Genomic DNA, 23,188 nt, shown 5'->3' with positions numbered 1-23,188 from the left:
CTTGCCAAAGCAATCTGAAGCGAGGAAAAGTTCCGGCTTTCGCAAAATCGAACGGTTTCGCATTTCCAGACAAGCCATCTGGACTGCCACCACTTGATGTCGTCACGGAACGGTTGGTATCCCCTCGGTTGCCATTCATGCAAATCCGCCGATTGCGATTTGCAGCAGGTAAAATGAAATTGCAATGCTTGATGACTTATAATTTATCAACTATGTTTTCAATTACAGGCAGCTATTCTATTATCGGGCAAGTGATCAATTGTCCCGTGGATGTTGCACAAATGGTACACTCTCTTCCCCGTCAGCTCGATGATGATCAGGCCTTCAACGTGTTCATCAAAAAGCACGTAATTCATAAGTCATCGTACTTGTCCGGCTTTATAAAGAAAACTACGGTTAAAGCGTGGCTTTCTTATTTGATTACGACACCACTGTATCGCCACTACGGGATCACAATTGATCAGATCGCCATAGATGATCTTGAAACCCCTGCAGTGGATCCTCAAATTGAGCTGGAAACCATTGCCGTGGATAACGAGACCGAATTGCTGCTCGGGCAACAGGAAACGCTCCTTTGGAATGAGGACAAATGCCTGGAGATCGCTCCCGCGCAAAACAGGGTTCCTCTGTCATTGATTTACGACGAGCACGGTGAAGAGCTAGCTTTTCCTGCCATATATTTCGGCCATCCACGGAAATTCAAGCCAGGTGTTCGGGTGACATATTTCATGATGGCATCCAGTGAAACTCGTCGCCGAGACAGGCGTGGGGCCAAACCACAACATTTGTTGTATATGGCAATGAAAGTTCTTCGCCTTAGAGTTTCCGAAGGCTTGCAATGCACTTTTAAGTGCATGGGGACCGCGAATATTACACGTGCCAACCTTAAGGACCGCGAATTCATGGAGCAGTGCATTGATCGAAATCTATCCTTCCTCAAGTCAATACCGAATTCAGTACAGTATTGGCAACAAAGGAAGAGAGATTTGTTCGCCATGATGCGACAATTGGGAAAGCCTACGATGTTCCTCACACTCAGTGCAAATGAGATGAAGTGGCCCCATTTGTTGAAGCTCCTACATCGATTGTCAGAGGGACACAATGGCAATGACTTAACAGATCCTATCCAGGAATTGACTGCATTACAAAGAGCAACTCTGGTCAATGACGATCCAGTCACGTGCTGTGTGTACTTCAACAAGCTGGTTGACACTATCATGCTCCTGCTGATGTCGCGGCACTACAGTCCATTCGGAAAGCACTATGTGGCCGATTATTTCAAGCGGATTGAATTTCAGCACCGTGGAAGTCCTCACGCGCACATCTTGCTATGGCTGAACAAGGATCCCCGGGAAGCAATCAGTGAAAATATGCCAAAAACCGTACAGCTGATTAAAGATCTCTGTTCCGTTAGCGTCAGAGATTTGCCGAATACTTACGGGTATCAAGTAAGATCAATGTTATTATGTATTTAATATTAGTTTAAAATTATCTATTTATTAAACCTTTTATTATTATAGGTCCATAAGCATACTTTCACATGTTTCAAGCGGAACGAAAACCACTGTCGGTTCAATATTCCGTACTGGCCGATGGATCGGACACTAGTTTTGCTTCCGATTGCGTCCGATGATAGCCGCAGGGATCGGCTCACCCGGAAAGCCAAGATAATGCGAGAGGCTCTGGAAACGAAAACATATGATACATTGGAAGCATTTCTTAGCGATTGTAATTGCACTCCTGATTGTTATCTAGCCGTCATTGGAGTATCAATTCGCCGTCCAACAGTCCTGTTCAAGCGATCCATGAATGAACTATGGACAAACCCATTCAACCCGTGGATAGCAAGCCACCTCGGCTCGAACATGGACTTGCAATTCATCCTGGACGAGTACACCTGCGCTGCGTACGTGGTTGAATACGTAAATAAGACCAACCGTGGAGTGAGCTGTCTCCAGCGGGATCTCATCAAGCTGCAAGAAGAGTTCCCTGATCAAGACTTCACCGCTCTCTTGAAGAAGGTCAGCATCAAGATGCTGAATTCTGTGGAGATGTCTGCTCAAGAAGCATCGTGGTATTTGTTACGTCAGCCGATGTCGGAAGCAAGCCGAGCGACGCAGTTCATTCCAACGATGTGGCCGCACGAGCGAATTAAGTCCAGAAAACGAAATCAGCGAATGGACGACGAAAGCATCAGTGACGATTCGACTTATGTATGGACTTTGAATATCATACAGAAGTATGAAGCTCGTAACGACCTGGAAGATCTGTGTCTAGCCGATTTCGCAGCCCTCTACCAGCAGCAACGCAGCAGCAACTCTTACAGGGCTCGGAAATTTCACCGAGTGTTGCAATGGTGTAGCTATGACATGTCGAAGCTTTCGGACTACAAGCGTGAAATGGTACTCCTCTTCGTCCCGTTTCGCAATGAGCTGTGTGATATTCTCGACCAAAACAAGTTCCTGCAGCTATACGATCAGCACGAACAGGCAATCCTTGCGAAACGTAAAGAGTACGACTGTGATCTGAACCTGGAGCAGATAATCGATGAGTACCTGAGGGTAAGCGTTGAGGAAACTCCAGATGCACAGGAGGCGGTAGCAACAGAAAAGGGTGATGAATGTACCAGAGCCATCGTGATGGAACCCAACGATGATGACATCCGCTTACTACCCACGAACGCTCTATCTGCCGTCATAAAACAGCGGACGACCGTTATGAGCAAGCAGGATTACTGTGCTCTGGTTCGCAAAACGAATGCTGAACAGAGAGCTCTTGTACTGCAAGTAATCGACAACCTGCATTGTTTTGATGACAGCAGAAAACCTCTCCAGTTGTTCTTTACCGGGCCGGCTGGATGCGGTAAAACGTTTACGCTCCATGTCCTGATGGAGACATATAATCGCTTTAGCCAGCAACATAATGCACTTAATAACGCCTATGTCGCCTGCGCATCGACAGGAAAGGCTGCCGTGGCTATCGGGGGAACAACTGTCCATTCGGCGTTCCACATAACCATGGATCGAAGACACCATGGGCAACTCCGGTTCGAACTCCTGCAGCTGTATCGACAATCGTTTGCCAACATCAAGCTAATAATAATCGATGAAATTAGCATGATCGGAGCAAACATTTTCAATACAATCCACACGCGGCTTCAAAGCATCACCGGTGATTACGATCTTCCGTTCGGCGGAAAAGACGTAATCATGTGTGGCGATTTCCGACAGCTTCCTCCGGTGAATGCGAGACCCGCTTTTAAGTCCGCGAACAACTCCATCGGTGGTGTAGCACTATGGCAAACGCTGGATTACTTCCCTTTGCGCCAAGTGATGCGACAAACCGATGTTGAGTTTTCCTCCATTCTAACAAAGATCGGAAATGGTGAGCGGTTGTCGGATTGTGAGACCAAGCTGGTAGAAAGCAGGTTCCGGACAGTCGAATGGTGCATGGAGAATGTTCCGAACGCAATACGATTATACCATCGCAATAACGCTGTTGAAGCGTATAATCATGGTGCCTTGAGCAACCGTGATGGATGGGATTGCACTGCCGAGGATGTAATCAGCGGATACCAAGACGCTGCTCAGCTAACCAGTGCTCGTACCAAACTACACAAAATGAGTGTCGCTGAAACAGGTTGTCTTCCATACCTTCTACGATTGGTTGTTGGAATGTCATACATGATAACGACCAACGTAGAAGTAGAGGACGGTCTCGTCAATGGAGCAATCGGCGAACTCAGGTACATTGAGCACACCGATGATGGCCCCCAGCAGTCTGCGTGTCGCTTGTGGTTCAAATTTGATAACGACGCTGTTGGTGCGAAACTTCGGGTGAAATCCAGGCCGCTTGTATTTTCAAAACCTGGCGTACTGCAACAAGACTGGACACCGATCTACAAGCGATCGGTCAACGTCAAGCTAAGCAGTGTAATCAAATGCAAGCGAATACAATTTCCCATCGTTAGTGCCTGTGCGTTGACAATTCACAAGTCACAAGGAGCTACTTTCGCGGAAATTGTTATCGATTATGACAAGAGCCAGGAGCAGCAGTTGGTATACGTCGCCATGTCACGTGTGAGTTCAGTGCAGGGGCTCTACATGACAAACTCCGCCAATTCATTCGTGTTTCATCACGGTAAGGGCAGCAACACCCCCAAGATGAAGGAACTCCGTGACGAGATGCAACGGTTAGAAAACCACAAATTGTTGACGCTCAGTGACGAGTTGATCGCGTTCTTCGATAACGCTGATCACTCTGTTATACTGATGACCCTGAACATCCAGAGCCTGAATGCGCATTCCAAGGACCTGTCGACTGACCATGTCATGACCAGAGCCGATTTCTTGGCGCTGAGTGAGACTTGGATGGACGACAATGAGTCTTCGGAAATATCAGGTAAATGAATTCTTTCAATTGTTTGACTTTATATAATTCTGCTTATTTTTTCTAGGTTACATATGCATAGCGAAATTCAAGCGAGAAAATGTGAGGGCAGGAGGCGTGGCCATTTACGAGAAGGCATCAATTTCACCAGTATCAACGTCGCACACGATTGTTCAGCTGGGTGAACGACATGATCCCATTTTCGTTGAAGCCGCAAACTATGGAGATATTTGCGCTGCGGAAATTCAAGTTGATGGGTGCAAAATGGTACTATTCAGCGTGTACGTTTCACCGAACACACCGATCAAGCTCGCCAAAGCGTTCATGGCTAGAAGCCTGACCCTCTACAAACATTTTCCAACTCCAATCATTGTAGCTGGGGACTTCAATATCGACGTCTCTAAGGCGGAGAACATCGAATTCATCGAGTTCATGGCAAACCTGTTGGATTTGAACTTGGTCTCGGATTCCCAGCAATCAACCACGTTGAAGGGCTCGTGTATAGATATGGTGTTTGCAAGGGATACTGCTCCACTTGCAACGAAAAGATACATCACGTACTTTTCGTACCATCGGCCGTTGTTCACATTGTTGTCTGCTGCAAATTAGTGAGACACGTCACACAAACGGGTTACATTTGCCAGTTGAGGGTTTCGGTCTTCCTCCGGTTAAGCTCTGTATTGTTCTGAAAATATCAATACGAGCATCACGTTGCCTTTGCCCGTTGAGTCTCTCGACGTTTCCTCCGCTTTAAACGAGCCCCTTCACAAGCAACAAAACGCCACACGTCTCTAAGGCAGAGAACATCAAATTCATCGAGTTCATTGCAAACCTGTTGAACTTGAACTTGGTCTCGGATTCCCAGCAACCAACCACGTTGAAGGGCTCGTGTATAGATATGGTGTTTGCAAAGGATACTGCTCCACTTACACAGAAAAGATATATCACGTACTTTTCGTACCATCGGTACCACTAATTTTCACACAGTCGGGTCACCTTTGCCGGTTGAGGGTTTCGGCCTTCCTCCGGTTAAGCTCTGTCTTGTTCTGAAAATATCAATACGAGCATCCTGTTGCCTTTGCCTGTTGAGTCTCTCGACGTTTCCTCCGGTACAAACGAGCCCCTTCACAAACAACAAAACGCCACATAGCTCTACTTCCTGCAGTCGCCAGCCAACCGCCTCTTCACAACCAACAAGCCGTGCTCTACTTTCTGCAATTATTTTTAATCATCAAGTAACCATAGGTAAACACTAAACCTCAATGACATTTTAGAAAATCTGATGCATTTTTATTTTCACTCATCTAGTCACAACCAACAAAGCAACGTCCCCTGTGTGGAAATAGAAACATCGCGACGATCAGCAAAATTAACAAAGCTTCTAATCCTGAAGCAACCGGGCCGAGACTTTTCCGAGTGCCCATTTGTCGTAGCGAAGTTGAGGTATCCTTCGCTGCGCCCTTGCAACCCGTCACAGCCACCGTGTCAATCCGTGTCCAGCAGCAGCCAGGCCAAGATTCTTCCAAGTGCTAATTCATCGTAGCACCTCACAACCAACAAACCGTGCCCCTACTTTCTGCAATAATTTTTATTTAATCATCAATTAACCATAGGTAAACACTAAACCTCAATGACATTTTCGAAAATCTCTGATGTATTTTTCATTTTCACTCATCTAGTCACATAACCAACAACCTTTGTGTGGAAGTAGAACCATCGTGACGATCAGCAAGAGGGACCAGCAAAACAGTAGCAACTAAGCTTCTAATCCTGAAGCAACCGGCCGAGACTCTTCTGAGTGCCCATTTCTCGTAGCGAAGTTGAGGTATCCTTCACTGCGTCCTTCCAACCCGTCGCAGCCACCTAGTCAACCCGTGTCCAGCAGCAGCCGCGCCGAGACTCTTCCGAATGTCCATTCATCGTATCGAGGTTGAGGTTTCCTTCGCTGCGGCCATCATCATCATCTTGCAAAGGCTTTAAGCCTGTACTACCATCGGCCCTTTTCAGGGCCACCAACATTTTCCAAAAGAGTTAATTTTCTGCACATGTCCCAACTAAAATTCATATCAAAAGATTTTTTTCAGGGCAATCATAGTCATACTAAAGAGTATAAACAGAAAGAACCCCGCTAAAATTCCTATTCCTACATAAAACACAAGCTCCTGCTGCAGTTAACAAAAACATATATTATATCATACCACGTAGTCCTACGTCATCATTGCGTACAACCCCATTGGGCTGTCCCTTGTAGTTTTTTCTAAACTTTAAATGGTCAAAACATAATCCCCAAAATGTTGAAAATTAGATCAAAACTGCACAAAACACAAATTACCACATAACTTCACGCCACTACGTTCAAATCACTTATGTTTACACCTGTGATCAGCTGGTCGAATGATGTGTCGAACCCATACAGTGTGCCAGGTTTTCATGTTCGAACATTTCAAAAAGGCCTATGCGTACTTTTGCCCCATGCGTTCTTTTGCCCCGAATTACTCTATATGATATGTGACGCTCCATTTATGTGCATCATACTGAACAGAAATTTACACTACTTTTTCGAACTGTGTGGTTTTATATTCTTATCACTCATGTGAATTGATATTTCGACTGAATCATGTTAGATTATATCCCCAAACGTGCCCGAAGATGGCCAATCTGGTCCTGGGTACTTTATCTAACCAGCTTGTCTTGTTTCTGCATTTTCGATTGATTTGATATACATATCGCATGATTGGTTTTAACACATCGATAGGCTTCTTGTCCCTTCGAGGCAAGTAAAGCATTTAAACACCAACAATTCACATAACCTCTCTAAAATCATGTTCCGAATTTCTCACCAACTAGAGATGTGCAATGTTGGTTTCCCTTCTCAAAAATAACCTATCATTAACACCCATTCACGAGGACCGGAAATCAGCCCACTGAACCAGAAAACGAATCTCCCCGCCTGAGGTTTGTCACCTGAAAACTCCTAGCTAATTAACACCGATTTTTTTTTTCCTATCTAAATAAACCTTCGGGCGACCTAGAAAAAAAAGCAGCTCCAAGCGCGACGCTGAAGAGTCAACCATAAGCTAATCCATTATACTGGCCCGCGAGCGAAAGATTCGACAAAAGATATCAATTTTCTCTCGTAATGGCTCATGTTGTTGGCATGGCACTTTCCTTGGGACAGGGGGAAATATTTCATTGACTGAGGGCGAGCAAAAAAAGAGACGACAAAGAAGGCCATTAGGAGCCGCACGTTGTCCAGGTGACAAATGATGACCGGTGGCTACGGCTACGGAGCCAGGACAGGGAGATGGACCTGGGTGTTCTTGCGGCAGCAGCTTAAATGACGCGGAAAGGTGCAATAGTTACGAAACAAGCCCTCTCTTTAAGCGACTAATGAGCGTGATTTTGCTGCATTGTTAATGATGAATACACGAAAAAAGAAATTCAATTAAGCACTCGGAAAAATTCCAAAATGGCTACCCGCCTCGCTGCGGAAGCAGGACAACACCATCGAGCCAAAGGGATAATTCAACGCCCTCTTGGACCGTTGCGTCGTCGTCGAACGAGGCATTGTCAGTGGCGGGTGCGTGACCGATTCTTCACTTTGTCTCGGTCGCCGCCGACTTGGATCTCAAGGGGTGAGAAAACGGACCCAGCGCAAGTACCAGACCAGTTTGGCATCGTGATTTCGTTGTCGCCGTTCACATGGCCTGCCCAGGCCAAGCCCAAAAAGTACGCAACTGTCCAATGAACGAAACTCTCATTACTCATGCGTACGAGGAAGCGAAAATGAACGAAGCAACAAAAAAAAAAAAAAAAACTGCGCACAGGTAAATATCGAACACCAAGTTGGAACTCGTTTTCGCTCGTACCTGGTTGATGTTGCAAGGTGGATTTTTAAAATTGCAACCCCAAAAAAAATGGATGCGTCGCGCAAGAGTAGTTTGTGCTCATCAAAGCGAGCAGGAATCGACACTAAATTGGCCCGAACGATTGACAGCGGGCCCGAAATTGTCACCCGAAAGCAGAAATTGTTGCGTGATTGCCAAAACCCATTCCGGTTGCCGTTGCAATTAACAGCTGGTGGGTAATCCGCTTTTTTTCGGCCAACACGACCGGTACCTTTCCATAAACTAGCCAACTTTACGAGACGCAAGTGTTAATCTTCTTTGATTAAATTATTATTTACATGAGCATAAAAGTGCATTCGCCCATTAACCTTTCGCGAGGCCTACTTGATTCCGGGACTGCGAGAGCATCTTCCTTCTTCTTGCGCCGTGATCCGTTGGTGGCTCGATCAGGTGTCACTTTTTCGCAGCTTCCATTATCAACGGCAAAGTTTTATCGAATCGCAGCAGGTCGGCCAACCGAAAAAAAAAATTATAAGGAAAAAAACCAGTGATGGAAAAATAATTCGGAGGGCACCACTTTCGCACGGCGGAATTTTAATGAGGCGTTACTTTATTGGACAACTTTGGGCTGATACCGGCGGCAAGAGTGTGCGATTTTGGTTTGCTGCGTTTGCTCACGTGTTTATCGCAGGATTATTTTTCGGATGATTTTCGATAAGTTCGCTCAGGATTCTGTTATCGCAAGAAAATAAACTGCACAAATTTAACACTGAAGTCAGTCACTTGGTACATCACGAGGCGATGAAATTTCCTCCAGCTGCCTGTTAAATGTTTCCCAACAAAATCAAATCCAGAACTCAAACGGGCGAAAGACCCTAGAAACAACATCATCGAACCAGTTCATCTGATCGACTTAGAAGTACGTGACCTCGAAGACATCACCCAAGCCTATCGTGTCGCTGATAATGGTGTCTCCTTCCACCACTCAATTACACACGTTCAAGCTTACTTTACTTTAAATGATCTTTATTTCAGTTCAACTTGGATGATTACCATATACATTTTTCTAAGTGATTTATTTGCTTTCTTCAATGCAATCAAAATTCAAAATTTGTTTTACAGAATTAGTCCTAGACTTAGTAAAGGGTGATACGGTCAAAATTTGGTCAATATCAACTTGACGTATTTCTTTCAATTTTGCATTTAAAAAATCTGAACACCCCTCATTTTGAAGGTGTGTGTGTGTAGAATGTTGCTCCTATTTTGATTTTGGAATTCACTCTTCAGTTGTCAAAATGCCGTCCAAGCAAGAAGAGCAGCGTATCAAAATTTTGCTCGCGCATCGCGAAAATCCGAGCTACTCGCACGCAAAGTTGGCAAAATCGCTAAAAGTTGCCAAATCAACCGTTACAAATGTAATTAAAGTGTTTGGGGAACGTTTGTCAACAGCCAGGAAGTCTGGATCGGGGGGAAATCGAAAACCGGAAGCCGCTGAGACGACAAAGAGAGTTGCCGGTAGTTTCAAGCGAAACCCTAACCTCTCTCTCCGAGATGCCGCAAATAAGTTGGGTGTATCCTCTACAACCGTGCATCAAGCCAAAAAACGAGCCGGACTATCGACTTACAAGAAGGTAGTGACTCCAAATCGCGATGATAAACAAAATACGACGGCCAAAGCGCGATCCCGGAGGCTGTACACGACGATGCTGACGAAGTTTGACTGGGTGGTAATGGACGACGAAACCTACGTCAAAGCCGACTACAAGCAGCTTCCGGGACAGGAGTTTTATGCGGCAAAAGGAAGGGGAAAGGTAGCAGATGTTTTCAAGCACATGAAACTGTCAAAGTTCGCAAAGAAATATCTGGTTTGGCAAGCCATCTGTACCTGTGGCTTGAAAAGCAGCATTTTCATAGCTTCCGGGACTGTCAACCAAGAAATTTACGTGAAAGAGTGTTTGAATAAACGTCTGCTGCCTTTCCTGAAGAAACACGGTTGTTCCGTACTGTTTTGGCCGGATTTGGCATCTTGCCATTACGGTAAAAAAGCCATGGAGTGGTACGCCGCCAACAACGTGCAGGTGGTTCCCAAGGACAAGAACCCTCCCAACACGCCAGAGCTCCGCCCAATTGAGAAATACTGGGCTATTGTCAAGCGGAACCTAAAGAAGACCAAAAAAAAAACTGCTAAGGGCGAGCAGCAGTTCAAGGCAAACTGGCTTTCTGCGGCGAAGAAGGTGGACAAGGTGGCTGTACAAAATCTGATGGCAGGGGTCAAGCGTAAGGCCCGGCAATTCGGATTTGGAAAAGCGGAAGCCTAACTGAATATTTTTCCTGAATTTTATACTAATTGAACTTGAAAAAGAAATTTAATTTGATTTTTTAAATAAACGATTTCACCGATTTACACGCGTTTTCTTTTGACCAAATTTTGACCGTATCACCCTTTAAACGGTCGACCACCTTGGTGGGATTGGTTCGTTTTGTTTTTAGAATTTGAAAAGAAACTACTTAATACTACTATTTACAGCTTAAAACTAACCTACTCTACTATAAACACTTAACCTACTATGTACAAATTGCTTATTAAAGCATGTTCAGAAGATTGCATTTTTGGATAAATTTGGTAGTCATATCCTCAATTTTGGAATCTACTTTGGGAATTTCTGCCTCTTGATGGAGGTCTGCTATTCTTGTGTCGAATGGACGATCTAGGATCATCCTCAACACTCTATTCTGTGCAACCTGGATTTTGTTCCTGTGGGTCTGAGCGCACGATTGTCACACCGGGGCGGCATAGAAGATCGCGGGGGCTATGATCTGTTTGTAGACAGCCAGTTTGTTTTGCCTTGAGAGGCAGGATCTGCGGCAAATGAGCGGATACAAACACCTAACCACTTAACTAGGGTTTTCTCTATGTGCGAGCGGAACAGGAGCTTCTCATCGAACAACATCCCGAGATAAGTAACATCAGCGGACCACTCGACCCTTGTACCATCGATTATTACGGTACAGGAGGGAGACGGTTTAAGTTTTGGCGATTGTCTGTGAAGGAAAATGATCGTTGTCCGACGTGTAGATGCTGTAAAGCAGTGGTCCCAGCAGACTCCCATGCAGAACTCCTGCTGGAATCGGAAATTGTCCCAAAAGGGAACTTTTCAACGACACCCTGAACGACCTTTGCTGGTGGTAGTTACGGGTGATTTTCACAAGGTATGGTGGAAAGTTGGAGTTACAAAGCGGACTTATCGTGCCAGACATTGTCAAACGCCTTTTCGACGTCTAACAAGGCCATGGCTGTGGACTTGGATACAGCTTTGTTACTTCGGATGTTATTCATCGCCCGCACTAGCTGATGATTGGTGGAATGCCCTTTGCGGAATCAGAACTGTTCCGGAAGAAGAATGTCATGTTCCTCCACAAACTTGTTCAGTCGGCAGAGGATCAATTTTTCGAACAGCTTGCTCAGCGCTGAGAGCAGGCTAATCGGTCTGTAGCTTGACGGTAGTGAAGGTTCTTTCCCAGGTTTGCGGATCGGGATGATTTATGCCACCTTCCAGATGTTTGGAAAGTAGTGCAGCTCCAAGCATCTGTTGAGGATGGCAGCCAGCAGTGAGTGCACCCTCGGGCTGAGATTTTTCAACTCTAGGTTGAATATTCCGTCAAACCCGGGAGTCTTCATGTTCTTACTGTATTTCAGCGCTGAGCAAATTTGTTCCTCTGTAATCCGTTCTTCTGGAGGGACGGCACAAGGGGAGGCATCTAACGTCTGGACGCACTGCGCAACCTGGTTCTCGATTGGACTTGGGATTGTGGAGCGAAGCAAATGCGACTGGACAATGTGCTCCCCAATCGCATTGGCCTTCTCTTCGTTGGTGATTAGCGGTTCGTCATTGACTCTAAGTGGTGGAATGGGCTTGGGGTGAGACTTCAGCACCTTGGCAACCTTCCAGAATGGTCTGCAACGGTCGTCCAGGTTTTGAACGAGCCGCCCGAAACTCTCGGGACCGGCGGCAACACTGGAATTGGCCGTGGTTGGACCGGTGATTATCGGAGGAAAGTTCTGCGCGTTGTTTTCCGGAACCTTCTTGCGACCGGGCTGGTTGTTGGACGAGGCCTTCTTCCGGATCTCGGCGTATTCGGCCTGCTTCGGACAGGCCTTACTCGTGGCCTTGTGGGCGGCACCGCAGTTGGCGCATGTGGGAGCGGCTAACTCGATGCTGTCGCAGTCGTCGATCTTGTGGTTTTTGCCGCATTTGATGCAGCGGCTGGCCATGCGGCAGTTCCTGGTACCGTGCCCGAACAATAGGCAGTTCGAGCACTGAGTGACGCCACGGTGGGTCCCCACTTCACTAGGATGTGGAACAGTGTGCGTGTCGTCTGGAGATCCTTCACGGTTGTGGAGTTCTTCTACAGATGGACCAGGTAGAGCTGGTCACGATACTTGATGGCCTTGCTGCGGGTCATCTTGTGGATTTCGACCGACTTGAGGCCGTTCGCTTTAATCTCGTCCATTAAGGTGGTGATGATGATGATGATGATGATGATGATGATGATGATGATGATGATGATGATGATGATGATGATGATGATGATGATGATGATGATGATGATGATGATGATGATGATGATGATGATGATGATGATGATGATGATGATGATGATGATGATGATGATGATGATGATGATGATGATGATGATGATGATGATGATGATGATGATGATGATGATGATGATGATGATGATGATGATGATGATGATGATGATGATGATGATGATGATGATGATGATGATGATGATGATGATGATGATGATGATGATGATGATGATGATGATGATGATGATGATGATGATGATGATGATGATGATGATGATGATGATGATGATGATGATGATGATGATGATGATGATGATGATGATGATGATGATGATGATGATGATGATGATGATGATGATGATGATGATGATGATGATGATGATGATGATGATGATGATGATGATGATGATGATGATGATGATGATGATGATGATGATGATGATGATGATGATGATGATGATGATGATGATGATGATGATGATGATGATGATGATGATGATGATGATGATGATGATGATGATGATGATGATGATGATGATGATGATGATGATGATGATGATGATGATGATGATGATGATGATGATGATGATGATGATGATGATGATGATGATGATGATGATGATGATGATGATGATGATGATGATGATGATGATGATGATGATGATGATGATGATGATGATGATGATGATGATGATGATGATGATGATGATGATGATGATGATGATGATGATGATGATGATGATGATGATGATGATGATGATGATGATGATGATGATGATGATGATGATGATGATGATGATGATGATGATGATGATGATGATGATGATGATGATGATGATGATGATGATGATGATGATGATGATGATGATGATGATGATGATGATGATGATGATGATGATGATGATGATGATGATGATGATGATGATGATGATGATGATGATGATGATGATGATGATGATGATGATGATGATGATGATGATGATGATGATGATGATGATGATGATGATGATGATGATGATGATGATGATGATGATGATGATGATGATGATGATGATGATGATGATGATGATGATGATGATGATGATGATGATGATGATGATGATGATGATGATGATGATGATGATGATGATGATGATGATGATGATGATGATGATGATGATGATGATGATGATGATGATGATGATGATGATGATGATGATGATGATGATGATGATGATGATGATGATGATGATTATGATTTATTCACTACACAGCAAAAAATAAATTTTAATATTACATCCAAGAGGATGCACTTCAATCATGTCGAAAATCTAATGTAATTTTTATGGCCACAACAATAAACAAATGCAGTAAAAGCAGCGTAATGTCAGTTCATGCACTGTATTAATGATAATTTTGTCCTTTTTGGCAAGTAATACTACACCATATTTTCGACACGATTGAAGTGCATCCACTTTGATGTGATATTAAAATTAATTTTTTTTGCTGTGTAGTACAACATTTATTGTTAAGGCCAACAGTAAACAATTAAAAACACGATAACAAGGGTTTCCCCCTTGTCACTGATTGAGACGACGGTTCTGTTTCTACTAACTATTCTCCCAGTTTTCTACACTCTCCTACCGATGACCATCAGACTGCCCGCATAGTAGTGGTAGAATTCCGGGAGTTTGTGTGAACCCGTGCACTACCACAGTAGTACACAACCGTTAAGATCGCTCGTGGAGTCCCTGAAATACGGTGAGTGTGCTTGTTGCTGGCTGCATCCGTTGCTTTGGTAAACTATATAACTCCCAGACAACTATCACGTCGCTGGTCTGGAGAGCCTGGCTGATCTCATCTCGAGGAGCGTCGATCCCTGTGAGCTCGTCAACATCCTACTATGGTGGAAGGGCCCACCGTGGTTAACGTTCGATCCAACGGAGTCACCAAGTATGTTTCCAGTCCAAGACGCTCGGGATTTTCCTCCCGAAGTCCTCGAGGTGAAGTCTCGTACGCTTTCAGCCGTCACTCGTGTGGTACTGTCGGACCAAGATCGCTGGATTTGACCTGCAAGCTATTCCGTATCTTACCTTAGCAGAACTCCTCCAAGCACAAGAAGGCCTTGTAAAAGTTGTGCAAAATGAGTGCTTCAGCCAAGAAATTGCTATTCTTCCGGCCAGATACGAAGCGGATCTCAAGAAATCCCTACTACGTACCTTGAATCCCTTCACGTGTCTTGACCCACTCTTCATACTCGTTCACTCGCAAGCTTCCAATGATTTTGCCTGCAGCACACCTGTTCCCCTAACTGCTCGTTGAATCGGTGCACAAGAAGCTTCTCCACGGTGGTCCGCGTAAGATGATCGCACACATCTGTGAACGTTTTTGGTTACTAAGGGCCTTATTACGGGTGTCACTACATGGTGGTAAGGAAGTGATACTCATCCCGAGCAAAGCTGAAGATCAAATTGAAATCAAAATTTGCTGTTATGATGTAACTTATTTTGAATACTCCAGTTGATCTCATTTTGGTTGACTTAACGGTTAACACAGCAAAAATGAGAGCAAAATTTTACACTGTTGAAGCAAACGGAAAACTAATCCTGCTTTCAATGAAATCAATTTGATTACTGATTTTGCATTCATAATGTTTAACTGAATACGGGCCTGGAGTAAATGGTTACCATTCATGTTTCTTAAGCTGAAAGACTTGGGCTCCAATCTCACCCCGGGTAAGTCACGAATGACCTAAAATGTGTTGAACAAATCAAATAAACAATAATCATTAGTTCAACGACAGATGAATTTCAATTAAATTTTAAACAAGACGTAAACAGCAGAACTTCAAGTTAAGTTGCTTTCATTTAAAAAGTCTTGACTGCATAATGAAAGCACAATATGATATCAGACTTATGTCGCAACATTTGAAATCAAAATGAGTTTTCATTATGATAGGAACTGCACACTTTAATATCGATTTGCTTTCATTTTGTTAACCGACTTTGCTCGGGATAATAAGACGTACAAATAAAATGTAAATCACTTGACCGTGGCGACAAGTGACAAGTTTTCACTGTGAAATGACATCCGTAATAAGCTCCTAAACCTCCGTAACCTGGCATGGAGATACGTCAAATTCTGCTGATGGTCGGGCGTGGACTTCTGTGGTCCCGTTTGGCTGAAGTTATCAGTACGTCTAACGACGCAAGCTCCAACGAATCGCTGCATTCATCCGTATGGCTACGGCGGCCATACACCTCGAATTGGTTGACGATCTCAGCTCTGAAACATTCATTCAGTTCAAATTCATCCCCGCGAGAGCTCTGACATTCGGTGGCCTTTGGGAGGCCACGGTAAAGGTTTTCAAGCATCGCTTTCGGTGAGTCATCGGCTTGGAATTTTCTCGTCCACTGACCGCCATATCCGAGGACCAAAGCGAAATGAAAGTCCTCACACCGGTACACTTACTGGTCGGGTCAGCACTCCAATTAATCCCGGAGCCTGACCTTACAGCGCAGAACCCAAACGTTTTGGAAACTCTGGTCGACGGACTACCTTCATCAACTGCAGCAACGTACGAAGCACTACTACCGGCAGGCGAATGGTCTGGTCGGCAAGCTGGTACTCCTGAAGGACGACAACCCAACCCCGCGCACGTGAACTTCTTCTTCTTATTCGCATTTCAAATTTATTGGCATATTAGCTTATTGCGCGCTCTCAACTTGGTGTTCTAGATGCACTTCCACAGTTATTAATTGAGCGCTTTTCATGCCTGTATAATTTTTGCATTGGCATAATTGTGTGGCAAGCTCTATCATACTTCTATGCCCAGGGAAGGCGAGAAATTTTCCTACCCGAAACATTTCTAGACTGGACCGGGAATTGAACCCAGCCACCTCCAGCATGGTCTTTGTAGCTGCGCCTTTATCGACTGAGCTAAGGGAGGCCCCGCTAACGTGAAGCATGGGTCGAATCGAAGCAGTACATCCCGGCGCGGATGATCTAGTCCGTGTGGTGATCGTCACCCAAGTAACAATTTTGCTTTTATGAGGGTTCTGTAGACCATGATTTAGACTTTTAGAATGCTTTGAACCTCTGTAAAGCTTGCAATGTTACTTGGGCAGGCTTGTATCCGGCGCAGTCTTCGACCGACCGATTGTGAAGATCTGTCTCCTACCAACCGACAGCGAAAATAGTTCCGCCTCCACTTCCGGCAAAGTGCCTGGCAGCCCAGATGGAAATACAGCAACCGCTGCCTCATGAATTAGATTAAGAAGTGATCTTGAATTGGAATATAGATGAATTTGAATGAAATAGTTACGAAAAACCCACAACAATTGTAATGCATCACACATCACACAACAGTAGTGCACACCGTTCCCTACCAAGCGATGTAGGTACCTATACAACAGCATCCCGTGTGATCACTCTCGATCGCACAAACAACAGATCCCAGCCAAGTGAACCACCAGTTTCTCCGCTTGATTGTCAAGCAGGTCAGTTCGGTTTTAGCCCGCTCTCTCGAATTTTTCGGAAAGTTCGTTGCGGTAGTGTTAGCGCTCTCTCCTTCGCGGTGTTTGGTGAAGCATCGCAAGACCTCAGCATGGGGAAACGGCCGCGTGGTGACACGAATACAACTCAGACCGGGAAACGAACCCGATCAGATGCCGCCGACGCTCATTTGACAGCGAAGAAGCTGGTGGCAAACGTCGTTACGCCATATAATGGTGATGAACCGAAGGTGGAAAGGAAGGAGAAGCTTCCGTCGTTCTTCGTAAAGGTCTTGGTCTAGGCTTCCTAGACGGCTTGCGGGAGACTATTTTTTTTTTAGTTTTATACAGGGGGGAATCTGCTACGGACACCTGAGAAGATAACTCAGGGTGTGGGGATGGGAGAAGTAGCACTCCCGACCCACTAAACCTTACCCTGTGCTCTAGCCCCTCGCCCTCCACGGAACCGCCCGAAAGCATTACGTCATGGGAGGGGGCCGGTTGCGCTATGGCGCATCACTAGTGTTGTGTCAGACGTGATACTCGCTACTACACAGTGAGCAGCTGTGCAGGGCCTTCCTCTTATCGTTCGCTGTTAATTATTCGCCTGAGTTCTAGAGCAGACGTGACAGCAAGCCAACTGTCCACGGCAGGACAGGATAGATGTGACCGCGTACCAGCTGCGTGTGCTGCGACTTGGTCAGAGTCGTCTACACTCTAAGAACCCGGTTTCACTCCTGCCTTTGTACAACGAGGGTTTGTGCAGGGCTTATCGACCTCCTGGGACGAGCTGGATGGGGCTACAGCGTCCTTACTCTGCTGTAGTTTGTTTAGCCGCAATATCTCTCCCTTGGGTTCGATAATTAACGTTTCCAGGGCACACCACGAGGAGGCGAACTACTTCATGCCCCTTGCGGGAGACTATAGGCTTTAACATTAGTAAAGGTTTCCAAATTACCATCCGCTTGTGCACGGGGGGGCTACAAGCTGATGGTCCCGGCGATGGAACACTATAAGCCATGTAATATTTCTCCCACGATCTCGAAGCCAACAAGCCGCTCAAGGTGTTGCTGCGTGGCCTCCTGGACATGGATAGTGACACACAGTCGGATGAATTGAAGGCGAGCGGCCTCAAACTGGTGCAAATTTTAAAGATGGTTCGTCATGACGCTACTCATAAGTATCGTGATCAGCTGTATCTGGGCCACCTCGAGAAGAATTCAACGTGTATGAATAATCTGCAGAATGTTCGAGCCCTATTGTACATCGTGGTAAAATGGGAATTGTACAAGCCAGTCCATCGTGACGTCCCTCAATACACGAAATGTTTACTGTTCGGGCGTGGAACCAAAAATTGCCACATGGAACAACACAACACAACTCCGGCGCTTTTGAGGCAGCACATCTGGCCACAAATAAGAGCTCCCCGAAACGAGCGCAAAAAGGATTCCACAAGCAACCAAATAGGCCACAGAAGGGTACCAGAAAACAACGGACAGAACTTACCTTCCATTTGCCAACGGCGGCCGATTCCGGTGCTTCCGCCACTCTCACTCAACAACCGACTGGCTGCTGCTAATGCATCGGTGTCCTTAACCGCAGAGGTGTCCAACCTTTCGTGAAATTCGAGTCGTCAAACGCACCACCACCGAAAGAAAACACAGATCCTATGTTCATAGCGAAGCAATTGATCCCCGTATTCACTCAGCTTGCCCAAAAGTTTGTGATTTACACTCTGGGAATTTTCATCATCGAGTATAGCCTCTGAAGTGTTGAAGCTAGTCAACTGGAACGCTTGCTCGCTTAAGAGCAAGAACATCGAGTTCGTTGAGCTTCTCAATGAACGAAACCTCGACATTGTCATGATAACTGGAACCCACCTGAAGCCCGAAATTAACGTCCCGATTTCCGGCTCGTGAGACTTGATCGAACCTGTTCTGGAGGAGGAGTGGCCAATGCGCTAAGGAGAAACATCTGCTGTCGGCTGTTGAAGATCATTGAAGCCGTAGGGTCGGCAGCAGAGCTGCGACGAGATATTGTCAAGCTAACATGACGACGAGAGAAAACATCGCTGGCCACCTGAACGCCAAACATCAAGCTTGGGGTAACAGTCGGCGCAATCACACTGAAAATGTATTTTCGTTATTTCTCTGAAAACCGTTTCGTAAAAATCAATATCGTACATACAACACATCTTTCATAAATGGTATGAAACATTCGTTTTTCCTGTCATCTGGCGCAATGTCAATATTACACCTTATTCGTGTAATATACAAATACATCTTCGTACAATCAAACCAACAACTGCGCTTATTGTCTCCTAAGTGCTGATTGTGGTTTGGAGATCGGATATTTTTTTTTTAGAAATATTGTCGGTTTGACCAATACATACAAGTTACCACAATAACTCAAATTACTCGTCGCGGTGGTTTTATGTTAGAGAAAAAAAAAATACATGCAACACACTCCACATTTTTCGGTTTCCACAACCAACACATGTGGCCCGCTGGTTGGGTGTAGCGATAGCGAGTGTGGCAGTTCTAACGAAACTAGGTTCATACAATGTACAAATCCATTTCGTTGCAGAAAACAACGAATAAATTCGTAAAACACACGAGCGATTTCGTTGTATAAACGAAATTTTATTTTCAGTTTAATGTCATCAGCGAAAAAAGATTTGTGGCAACCCTGAGGCAAATCAGGAAGGTCCAAAGTGAAAATGTTATACAATATAGGCCCAAGAATGCTACCCTGAAGAACTCCAGCTCTCACAGGTACCCAAGCAGCACACTTCGATCGAAATAAGCTGCTGCAACGTGATTGTGACTGGAATAAGTGGCACACAAGTAACCACAATTGTTCAGTGACATGTGTGCTGCTAGGGTAGTCAATCAGATTTGGAATTTTGATAATTTACCTCCAGAGTTCTGTTAGTTAAATAATTTTGAACTAATCTTATAATATAGAGAGGAAAATTAAACTTTTTTTTTAATTTAGCATTCAAACCTTCATGTACTGTCGAATGCTTTTTCTATGTGTAGAAGAGCAACTCAAGTTGAGCAGCCTTCAGATTTGTTGGAACGAATTGAATTGGTAACTCTTAAGAGTTGATGAGTAGTTGAATGCCCATGGCGACATCCAAACTGCTCATCTGCAAAAATTCAGATTTCAAACTGCGTTAAATCATTGGACGAAAATATTCCGCAAACACGGTAAGGTCTGGGAATTTCGAGCAGTACACCGACCTCGAGAAAACTTTTAAGGCCACAAAACATAGTTACTGGCGTCGGTTCGTTGATGGTTTGTCGCGAGAGACTTCCATAAGAACGCTCTGGAATGTCGGCAGGAGAATGCGAAACGCGTCATCACCGATTAACGAAGACAAGGAGTACTCGGACAGTTGGATATTCAGCATCGCGCGGAAAGTTTGCCCGGATTTGGTGCCGGTTCAAACCAACGTTCGTGATCGTCCGTCGGGTAGCAATAAAATAGATTCTCCGTTTTCGATGGTGGAATTCTCACTTGCTCTTCTCTCATGTAACAACTCAGCTCCAGGAATGGATAGAATCAAGTTCAACCTGCTCAAAAATCTCCCAGACGTCGCGGCGAAGAAGTGCTTGTTGAACTTATTCAACATTTGAAAACCCGCGTCAGATTATAACTCGTACCGCGATGCTGTCCTGTATACGGAAATTGTTGGAGAAAATGATTTTTTTTCGTCTAGACAAATGGGTCGAGTCGAATGGTTTACTTTCAGATACGCAATTTGGATTTCGGAAAGGCAAAGGAACGAGCGCCTGTCTTGCGTTGCTTTCAACTGAAATTCAACTGGCCTATGCGCAAAAACAGCAAATGGCTTCAGTTTTCTTGGATATTAAGTGGGCTTTTGATTCTGTTTGTATCGATGTCCTTTCGGATAAACTTTACGATAGTGGGCTTTCACCAATTATGAACAACTATTTGAGCAACTTGTTGTCTGAGAAATATATGAGCTTTTCTCATGGAAACTCGACAACTTCACGAATTAGTTACATGGGTCTCCCCCAGGGCTCATGTTTAAGCCCCCTTCTTTATAATTTTTATGTAAAAGACATTGATGGTTGTAAAAACGAAACTTTATTTTCAGTGCAAAACGGCACGGTCCTGGATCACACGGTCAGCTAGTATCAGTTAACACGGTGGCTGCTTCGCACTTCAGGGGAATATTCGTGGGCTCAGGGGCAACATCAGCGAACTGAAACTCCTCATAGCTGAGCTCGAACCCTGCATCATTGCACTCCAGGAGACCAAGGTGAATCAGACTGTCGCACCACCAGACTACATCGGCAAGAACTACACGCTACTGTTGGAATCCAATAACACGCACTACTGGCAAGACGGAGTTGGTATTGCTGTTCGAGAAGGCATACCCTTCGAGCGACTGCAAGTAGACACCTCCTAACACCTCGTCGCTGTGCGCATCCACACACCGATTCAGATAACTGTAGTCTCTATCTACGTCCCGCCGAGCTCAACACAGTGTCAGGATGCGTTGAGTGATCTACTCGACCGACTGGAAGGTTCTATCATGTTTCTGGGGGATTTTAACGCTCATCATCTAGCATGGGGATCACAAACAGTGAACGCGCTCGGCCGTTTCATCTCCGAAGCTACTTTGGACAAGCGGCTGGTAATTCTGAACAATGGCTCACCCACTCGCATCGACCCGGCCACAGGCAACACCTCAACAATCGATTTGACCTTCTGCTCCGAGAGTGTGGCTCGCAGATTCACATGGCGAACCCTACCGGACACGCACAATAGTGACCATTTCCCGATAACAGTTTCTATTCCTGGGTGGTCATCCTCACGAACTACGTGGCGGAAATGGTTGTACGATCGCGCTGATTGGTCGTTATAAGAACGTATCACCGCAGAAACCATCCGGCCAGATGTTGAATGGGACGTAGAAAGCTTCACGGAGAAGATAATTGCAGCAGCAACTCGTGCCATACCGCAAACCAGCGGCCCTATGGGGCCTAAAGCGGTACCATGATGGTGCCCTGAAGCGAAGGCGGCGATTCGACATCGACGAAAGTGTCTTCGATCTCTGCGGCGGCTGCAGACATCTGATCCTGATTAACCCGCTGAATTGGCGAGGTTTCAGGAAACCAGAGCTGTAGCACGGAAGGCGATAAAGGAAGCAAAAGAACGATCGTGGGAGATCTTCGTGGCCAAAATTGCACCAAGCAGCACGACAACCGAACTGTGGCGAACGATGAACACGCTACGTGGCAGCCGACAACAACGTACCATCGCACTCAAGCGATCGGATGGCTTCACCGATGACCCCGAAGAAACTGCGGAAGCGCTAACCAGTTTTTACAGCGATAGATCTGCGACCTCCAGTTAACCTACTTCTTTTCAGAAGACTAAGGCGGCAGCTGAAAGAGAGTCCATAGATGTTTCGCCAAACACGGACGACGTGTACAACAGCGACATTACCCTAAGCGAACTTCTGTGGGCTCTCGAGAAAGGGCGAGCTGCCTCGACAGGACCCGACATGATAGGGTACCCAATGCTTCGACGTCTACCTTTGTCCGTGAAGATGACAACCAGACCCGCTGCGTTCCGTTCAATCTCGCTCACCAGCTGCATGGCGAAGCTGCTTGAACGCATCATAAATCGACGACTGATCACCGAGCTAGAGTCGAGCGGGCGACTTGACAAACGACAGCACGCTTTCTGTGCCGGGCGAGGCACCGACACGTACTTTTCCGAGCTCGAGAGAACGCTTCCAAGCACAGACGAGCACTGTCTGATAGCATCCCTGGACCTGTCGAAGGCTTACGACACCACCTGGCGGCGCGGCATAATCCGCACTCTGAGGTCATGGAGAATACGTG

The 23,188-nt window shown here is 45.5% G+C and overlaps 1 protein-coding gene across 1 annotated transcript; it reads left to right on the top strand.

Moving 5' to 3' along the window:
• Positions 1–995: 995 nt before the first annotated feature.
• On the top strand, positions 996–22,695 carry LOC135714113 (uncharacterized). Its single transcript, XM_065237386.1, has 7 exons — positions 996–1,448; positions 1,521–1,728; positions 1,789–4,401; positions 4,457–4,899; positions 21,586–21,729; positions 21,781–21,972; positions 22,450–22,695. Exons 1-7 carry the CDS (start codon positions 996–998, stop codon positions 22,693–22,695), a joined length of 4,299 nt encoding a protein of 1,432 aa, XP_065093458.1.
• The last annotated feature ends 493 nt before the right edge of the window (positions 22,696–23,188 follow it).

Source organism: Ochlerotatus camptorhynchus, unplaced genomic scaffold (assembly GCF_037179485.1).
Source record: "Ochlerotatus camptorhynchus isolate MF236.1 unplaced genomic scaffold, CSIRO-AGI_Acam_v1.1 ptg000613l, whole genome shotgun sequence".
Classification (NCBI taxonomy): Eukaryota; Metazoa; Arthropoda; class Insecta; order Diptera; family Culicidae; genus Ochlerotatus; species Ochlerotatus camptorhynchus.
Note: the sequence above shows the minus strand (reverse complement) of the source record. Positions and strands in the feature narration are given on the sequence as shown.